Source organism: Alosa alosa, chromosome 1 (assembly GCF_017589495.1).
Source record: "Alosa alosa isolate M-15738 ecotype Scorff River chromosome 1, AALO_Geno_1.1, whole genome shotgun sequence".
NCBI classification, from domain to species: domain Eukaryota; kingdom Metazoa; phylum Chordata; class Actinopteri; order Clupeiformes; family Clupeidae; genus Alosa; species Alosa alosa.
Window position 1 is genome coordinate 25,953,655 of NC_063189.1, and position 8,351 is coordinate 25,962,005.

At 41.7% G+C, this 8,351-nt stretch overlaps 2 protein-coding genes across 3 annotated transcripts in view; both read left to right on the forward strand.

Moving 5' to 3' along the window:
* Window positions 1-2,894, forward strand: part of hecw1b (HECT, C2 and WW domain containing E3 ubiquitin protein ligase 1b) — a 48,151-nt gene extending 45,257 nt beyond the window's left edge. The window contains exon 30 of the mRNA XM_048257651.1: window positions 1-2,894. This exon is cut by the window's left edge and continues 173 nt beyond it. The gene's annotated coding sequence lies outside the window, so the exon portion shown is untranslated.
* Window positions 2,895-3,166: 272 nt separating this feature from the next.
* On the forward strand, window positions 3,167-8,254 carry LOC125300641 (serine/threonine-protein kinase 17A-like). Of its 2 annotated transcripts, none has more exons than XM_048252703.1 (7): window positions 3,167-3,434; window positions 3,842-4,054; window positions 6,226-6,355; window positions 6,848-6,974; window positions 7,224-7,272; window positions 7,478-7,657; window positions 7,845-8,254. In XM_048252703.1, the coding sequence occupies exons 1-7, from the start codon at window positions 3,283-3,285 to the stop codon at window positions 8,152-8,154; spliced, it is 1,161 nt and encodes a 386-aa protein (XP_048108660.1). In that variant the 5' UTR covers window positions 3,167-3,282; the 3' UTR covers window positions 8,155-8,254. The 2 variants fall into 2 exon arrangements, with proteins under 2 accessions (XP_048108660.1, XP_048108669.1); XM_048252712.1 differs by having other exon boundaries at window positions 7,878-8,254.
* The last annotated feature ends 97 nt before the right edge of the window (window positions 8,255-8,351 follow it).

Sequence of the window (8,351 nt, forward strand, 5' to 3'; positions counted from 1 at the left end):
TCACAAATGTGTACTTTGCTGTGGACTGTCGTCTCTTTTTTTTAAAGGAAAAAAAAACTTTTTTTGTGACTTAAAAAACAAACAAAAACAAAACAAGATAAAATTGACAAGACAAAAATGAAATGCATGTGTAACTCACCTGTTAATACTGTATGCACATTCTTTATTGGGTTTGCACAATCCAAGCTGGTATGCAAAGGTAAACATGTGGCTTCAGCCTTCTCCTTCTCTCAGGGCCTCAATACTGCGACTGACCGCACCCCAGCCAACCACCCAACCCACTGCAACCACAGCCAGAGTGGGCTGAAGCCTCCAGTTGTGTTCCCCCTTCGCCTCACCATATCAGGACTTCTGTTGCATCATCTCCTTCTCATGAGAGACACGTTGCCACTTTCGTTGAAGTTGACACAGGAAGAACGGATTTATGAGACAGGACAGGAGGAACGCTCCAACATTAATTCAACGTCACTGGATGTGTTGTTGTTACTGTTTCACCATCATGCCAGACCAATGGACATGGGTATTGAGACCAGTATTTATGTGTGACTTCACCAGAGCCTGTCCATGTCTCAGTGATCTGCAGCAGGTCAAACAGCATCACCTCAGTTCAAAATGGCCATCACACCGCATCACCTCAGCATCACCTCAGTTCAAAATGGCCATCACACCCCATCACCTCAGCATCACCTCAGTTCAGAATGGTCTCTGCAGGATCCAGACAAAAATATGACTTGTTAGTTAATTAGTCACCATGTAATAAAGAAAGGGTTTGTTAGTCACCATGTGGTAAAGAAAGGGTTTTCACATGTACTGTATGTGTTTGTGCTCTCTGTTGGCTGTTAATCAGAGGTTCAGAATGGAGAGATGGAAGAGTTAGGACAGATTGCTGATCTCTACATATGATATCTAAAAAGACATTTATAGGCGTCATCTGGTTTCACATATAGCAAAACCATACACATGACATTTAGTAACATGGTGACATTGCACTTCTATATGGATGCTGCCCTTTAAAACATTAAAACCCTTCGCTTTTGTGAGGAGGAGCCTTCTGAGAGGACAATAAAAGGGCCACAGTCACTGAAAGTCTCCGGGTTACTCCAAAATAAGGCTTTATGCAGTACTTCTGTCATAAAAAAAAAAAAAAAAAATGTGTCATTGTGGAAAGCATTCCACACAATCTGAAGGCATTACTGAGTCCAATGTTAAAGCATATTCATCATTACAGATCAAATGTAAGGGCAAAGACCACTACTTTATCTGTCTTGTTTTTATTCTTGTTTTGATGTTTACACAATGTGTTTATCATTTTAAACATACTCATATTTGTAAGGATGATATGAATGTTTGGTTGTGAGAAGATTGTTGAACTCGGCTTTTAAATGATTGTGCATAAACACATGACGACAGTGAATATTGCCTAGCGCAAATCTAACTTGACTTTATTACCTTTGTTCAAGCACAGATAGAAGCTAGACTTCTCCTTTAATGCTGTCATTCTATCTGTGGATGATAAAAGGTGCGCTTTTTTCTTTGGCTTTAGACCCCTGGATGGTGTAGCCATACAGCATATTTTTACTCGTTCAAAGTACATAGGAAATCACTCTTAACTACGCAGACAATGTCAGTACCAAACTAGTCTTGTGTCCCCTTTAGAAGTACAACAGCTGTGTTTCGTACATTTACAATTTTGCATTTTCCTAATTTTATTGTTGAGGTTAAAATGAAAGACTGTTGGAGTGAACACATTGTTGTCAGAGACGAATCACCAAAGATTATCATAATCATCAAACAAAGCAGACATTGCTGGTTGCAAGCCTGCATGTGGAGTATTCCAAGTAGAGAGAAAAGCCATACAACATCCAAGAGGTCAGGCAGTTTTAGCGCCCACAAAATGTGATGAATGCCAGAGTAAGAACAGAGCTAAAAGAAACATTACACAACAGTATACATTGGTGATTGAATTTTGAATGCGGTAGTTGACCACAAGCACTGGAAACATTGTACTGTATATGAGGACTATTTTAGGGGGATTACTCCATCTCATTTGGCTCACACCATCTGGCGGTCTGTCACAAGTTATATAACTGGCACCTGAAGCATTTATCCATTTGCTGAGGAGATCGGAGCTCAGCCATTAGAGGGTTTGATCAGTTAAGAGTTTATGGACATAGTTGGCTTGACCACTGTAAGAATGTAATATAAACTGTGTTTATATCTTGCATCACAAAGTGAAAGATGTATGAATTGGACCTCAAACATACCTGTGTACATATTAATACGTAATGTGTGTAATTAGACTAAAAAGGATGAGACTGGAGAAAATATATAGATAATTGTATGGTCACATCGTTTGATGGACTGTTTCCAGTGTAATTATTTATTGTAAAAAGTGTACCATGCTATGCATATTTTGTCAGATTAATGAGCAATGCAATTTCTCATGGTATCAGTTATCGAGGCCTTTTCCTTTCTCCTTTATGAAATGTTTTAATACTGATTTTCTGTCACTATAAGTGAAAGCTCTCAATCTGCCACACACTTCATTTTTATCTCATGTCTATTTAGAATTAGAAGCCACACATGTCTATACTGTCTCTGACTTACACTCTCATGTTCTCTTTCTTCATCCCTGCCTCACACACACTCTCTCTCTCACTCTCTCTCTCTCTCACACACACACACACACACACACACTCAGACACAGACATGCACACATGCCATTGCTGCTTCATTGTTTTACCCAACTGTCCCTTCTCCCCTGAAAATATGCTGATTTTTTTTATCATGGGTGCACTCATATTTACTCTCTCTCCATCTCTCTCTCAGGCTCTGCTCTGTTTTTCAAGCCTAGCACTGTTACGAATGTCAATAAACAATCACTTTGTAATGGACTGTAGTTTCGCCTCTGAATTTGTCCACAAGAATACACACTGGTCCACGTTACAGAGGATTTCAGTCATATTGTCATATCATCTTTTAGGTGGAGATTTATTGTGATGTCTGTTGTGTGTGTGCATAACATAATTATATGGTGATACATATCGTTGTTCAATATCACCTGCAGTTTTGTATGACTCCGCCTCTGCTATGTAAATGATGTCTGACTGCAGACTGATTATCTGATGTAGTGAGTCTGCTGCTGCATTCCAACTCGTTGGGACACACATTTTGGAGACTGCTTCAGTTGTAGTCTACATTTGAATTCTGAAACTGAACAAATTAACCAGACTGTAACTTAGCTTCAAGTGTATTGTTACCTCTTGAAACTATTTTTGAGGTATGGACGTCATTTTGCAGATCCCTCAGGTAAATAAGGCGCGACGCTATACATGCCAGGAACGACCGGCGCTGCTAACTGATATCAAAATCAACATCCGAAACGAAACCTTGACTGAGCGGTACAGTCTTACTCCTGGCAAGGAGTTGGGCAGGTAAGGAATATCGATTGATAATTAGCATAGAAATAAATTAGCCACACACACACATACTAGGTTTTTAATACAGTCTATCAGCAAGAGTTGCGAAAGTTTTCTTCTCATTCGATGAAGAATAATGAATTAGGCCTGATATAGATTTATTTTTATATTGCACAGCAAAGACCTCACTAATTGTTGTTGTTGTTTGTTTATTTTGTCCTGCCTCACTAGATCACTTTACTCAATGTGACAAATTACTAAAAGTAGGAAAGTAGTGGAAAGTAGGCCTATCATTCTCTTGGGAAATTATCTTCCTGACCTATGCATGTATCCAGCTGAATGAATACTTTTAGTAACATAGTTAATGCCCGCTGTGTTATGCCTGATTGCCCCACCCTGTCCTGTGTGCTGTCCATCTCCAGGGGGAAGTTTGGTGTTGTGAGAAGGTGTGTGGAGAAGCACACTGGGATAGAGTACGCTGCCAAGTTTGTGAGGAAGAGGAGGAAGGGTCAGGACTGCCGTGGGGAGGTCATCCACGAGGTCGCCGCGTTGGAGCTGACCAGAGCCTGCCCCAGAGTCATCAACCTGCACGAGGTCTACGAGACAGCCAGTGAGATGGTGCTGCTCCTTGAGTGGTGAGTCATCAGATATTGTACTATACTCTCTCATGGACCATGACACACTGAGCCCAAAAAACATACTAATCCATACATTTCCCTTCATCTCAAAAGTATTCACAGGACACACACACACACACACACACACAGAGAGAGAGAGACACACACACACACACCCCTGATCCCTTGGGCCCATTAGGCCTGTTAATCCATCTTTGTACTCACTTTCTCTACAGTGGTAGATTTACAGTGATGTACTCTGGCACTGTGGTGCATATATACATGTAGCCTACTCTACTGTGTTGCTCTGTTTTGTAGTAGTTACTCCCAGTGGCAGTCTAGTCTTGCTGCCCAGGACGAATACAGTTTCATGCCCCCCTTACCTTCTCAATTAAAAATCACAGGAGGGGTGGTGATGACTCGGTTGGCCATCAACCTCTATAAATAGGTCTCATTTTAGTTGAGATTGACAATTGGTCTGGGAATGCGTTGTTGGGGTGTAACCAGCAGTAAACTTACATTTAAATTGGTAGGCTATACATTTAAACTCTGCAAACACATCTTTCTTGTAAACTAAACTGTTTAGTCAATTCCAAAGAAATGCCTGACCCCATCGGTGCAGCTATTGGTGGAGTTCAACAGCACAGATAACTGTACTCCTCTGTTTGTCATCAAGCCCGCCCCATGCAGGATAGCGGTTGTGATTGGTTTCTGGGATTTTGGTTGTTTGGAAATGGGCTTGGATGGAAAGATCACTAGATGGATCTTACAGAGGAAAATAAAAATGCGCTCACAGATTTATCTGTGGCTAGGTGCTACCGAAGGTCCTCCAACTTAATGTTCTTTTGTCTTGTCATACCAGATGAGGGAAGTTGTACTGAAAAGCTAAACAAAATCTATCCAAAAACCTCTACTGTTTAAAAGACCCAAGCATATATTACACAACACTTGAGATTACAGGCTGCCATGGGGGGTGACTGCCATGCCATCTGAGGTAAGTTGTGCAGTTGGTGCAGAAGAATGGCAGCCAGACTGATTGGTGACCCTGCTGTTTCTCTGCATTTACACAAATGCTGTCCATACACACACCTTTCATGTCCAATTAGTCCATCTTTTGTTATCCATCTGTTTCTCTCTCCCAATCTTCCACCAAATTAACAAATTAGACCTGCAGACAACACATGGGTCTACAAGTGGGACAAGTGTTTGGACAACTTTGGATTATCTATTTTTAGGCCAGGAGGAATTTATTGGTATCCATCCAGCAGGGCATGTTCAGCTTGCCCAGACGAGAGGATTAATTTTTTCAATGATGATGAGAGAGCAGTACTTCTTCAGCCCCCATTGAGAGGCCCATGCAGCACTTGGTCTTCCAGCACTATGACTGTATCTATCCCTAAGGATCAAGAAGAAGGGACAGTGAGGTGTGTTAGGGTGGTGCTATAAGCATAGACAACTGAACTGACCACAAACATTCTCATAGCAAACTATAGCCTCTGGCACTGAAAGCACTATACATAATTACATTACATATAATTTGAATATTTACTAAATGAATTTGTATTCAGATTATATTAATAAGAATAGGGGATTATTGAAAAAACATTTATCAAAGGCTCTCTCAGCGATCAACCACTACAAGTCCCAGAGACTTTAAGCCAGAGATTGGTGTTTTCAATGCATCCTTAGTGACACCTGCTGGTTGAAGTATGTGCTTGGTAAAGCAAAGATCTGAAATACTGAGATGGTCTCTCCACCACCTGAGACTTTATAACGAGGAGACACAGCACTCAAAGAATCTCCCATAGAAATGTATGGGGTTAGTTTCCGCCACCAAAAGTTGACATGTGAATACTTGTGCCTATCATGTGGTATGTTGTGAATACCTTGTGCCAATCATGTGTTGTGATCTCGCAGCTGGAGCCAGGTGGTGTCATGATGAAGCCTTGCGCATGCACAGTTCTGCCCGAAATACATGCCCGATAAGTACCCAAAATGCATTGCAACATAGGCTGCCGAGTGGAGGGACTTGCCTAAAAGGACTTTGCTCTCTCTCTCTCCCTCTCTGTGTGTGTATGTGTGTGTTTGGGTCTGTATATGTGTATGGGTGTGTGTCTGTGTATATGTGGATCTGTGTATATCTATCGCCGTGTGTGTGTGTGTGTGTGTGTGTGTGTGTGTGTTCCCAGCGCTGCGGGAGGAGAGATTTTTGAGCAGTGTGTGGCCTTCTCTGAGCTGGATGCGAAGCTGCTCCTGAGGCAGATCCTGGAGGGTGTGGCTTTCCTCCATAGCAACAACATTGTGCACCTCGACCTCAAGGTACAGGTGTAGAGAAGTGCTCATGTTTCTCCTATGTGGTTGCATAGTTATGAAAATCAGGACCCATTTCACTAAGACAATTTAATGGCATGTTTAGTAAGGTGGGGATTGTTATGGAGCTGATAGAACTGAACCAAAACGGTTGCTGAAACTGTGAGAAGAAATGTTAGAAGACAATATTTATTTCAATATGTTGAGTAACAATAGGATTTTTATTCTGTGGTACAATATTGGACTTTGTTTGACCACATATCAATTACGTTAATTAGACAGACTGGAGAGAAGGATATTGTGGTCAGATGAAATCACATCAGAGGAACTTAGTAGAAGCAGGAATACGAAGGAGTGTAGGTTTTCACTCCATATCAACATAAACAGTCTGCATGAAAGGTCTTTGATTTAGTCTTTGACTTTTCTATTCTGACTATACACTATTCTGCCTTCCTAAGTTCTGTGTCCACCTGCCTGCTCTGTGTCCATCTCCATCCCCAGCCTCAGAACCTCCTACTGACCAGCACCAAACCTCTGGGTGACATTAAAATTGTGGACTTTGGGCTGTCACGGGTGGTGAGGCAGAACCAGGAACTGAGAGAGATCATGGGAACTCCAGAGTATGTGGGTGAGTGCGTGGGGAGTCTGGTCACTCTTATTTTAGCGGAAATCTGGCTGAACTGCAAAGCCATGGTCTGTCTGAGGAACACTACATTACGCTGACGTGGTCCATCTCTAACCAGTGTTTATTCCTGCTTTTACTGGGAAGACCAGAGTTGCTTGTTTTTTGTCTGTGTTGGAACTACACACTTGTATTGTATATGAAAGCAGGACCACAAGCTCTGTAAATCATTTGGATATCCTTATTCCGTTTTAGCTCCTGAAGTTCTGAATTATGAGCCAATAAGCACCGCTACTGACATGTGGTAATTTTTTGCACCTTATTTTTTAGATTACAGTCATTGTATGAAGCAGTATGTCAAAACGTATTGTTATTATTATTTCTATTCATAAATAAGTATGCTTTTAATCAACTGGTAAAAAATGTCACTGAACCTTTAATATTCAACAAATGTGGATATCCAGCAGTTATTTGCAAATACTGTGTATGCCTGCATGTGTCCTGAACAGGAGTATCGGAGTGCTGACGTACATTATGTTGACCGGGCTTTCTCCCTTCTTGGGTGAGGACAAGCAGGAGACATTCCTGAACATCTCCCAAGTGGACGTGTCCTATGCCGGGGAGGAGCTGGAGGCTCTGCATCCTGCAGCCATCCTCTTCATTCAGGCTCTCTTGCTCAAAGATGCACGGTGAGACCCTCTAGCTTCCCCTACTGCTCAGTGGTCAACTGTGTGATGTTTAAGTGGAGGCCAATGAAGCAACAGCAGACAGGTATTGCTTAACTGCTTCAGGATCTACATGTTGTGCATCTAGGAAAATGTGTGGTTTTACAAATAAGGTTTCTGTGATTTTCATTATTTTCTAACATTGTGTTAGTGTGCATGCATGTGTGTGTGTGTGTGTGTATAGGTCTCGTCTCTCCGCTGAGGAATGTCTCAGACACGAGTGGCTCAGAGGGCCCGAGAGGCAGAAGCAGGCCAGAACAGAAGCCTGTGTCTCGGGACACGAGCAGCTGCTCAGCCCTGAGAAAGACCCAGCGGTGGAGGACCTGATTGTAATGGCAGCATACACACTGGGACAGTGCAGACAGTCTGACTCAGAGGCCTTTAGCCAAGAGCCCGACCCAACAGCCACCTGCTTTAGGCTCGGCGAGCCATTTCACAGCATGCAAAAAGCTATTTACTGAAGAAATTTCTTTTGAGTTTTTAATGTTGTTACTTTAGACCAAGTCATTAATTTTTCTCATGGTATTTGTACCTCATGTTAGTTTATGAATCACTAAAACAATACTGTAATTTAACATAATATATTTCATTTGTAGTGTATATGTGTCAGTTAAATAAATAACATTTCTAACTATATGGAGAGCATAAATTGAAATCA

Bases quoted from the DNA above. Each gene is read 5' to 3' on its own strand.
- LOC125300641 (XM_048252703.1), top strand. From the start codon at position 3,283: ATGGACGTCATTTTGCAGATCCCTCAGGTAAATAAGGCGCGACGCTAT. The intron at 3,435-3,841 runs GTAAGGAATATC...GTCCATCTCCAG, and splicing joins CCTGGCAAGGAGTTGGGCAG to GGGGAAGTTTGGTGTTGTGA. The intron at 6,975-7,223 runs GTGAGTGCGTGG...ATTCCGTTTTAG, and splicing joins GGGAACTCCAGAGTATGTGG to CTCCTGAAGTTCTGAATTAT.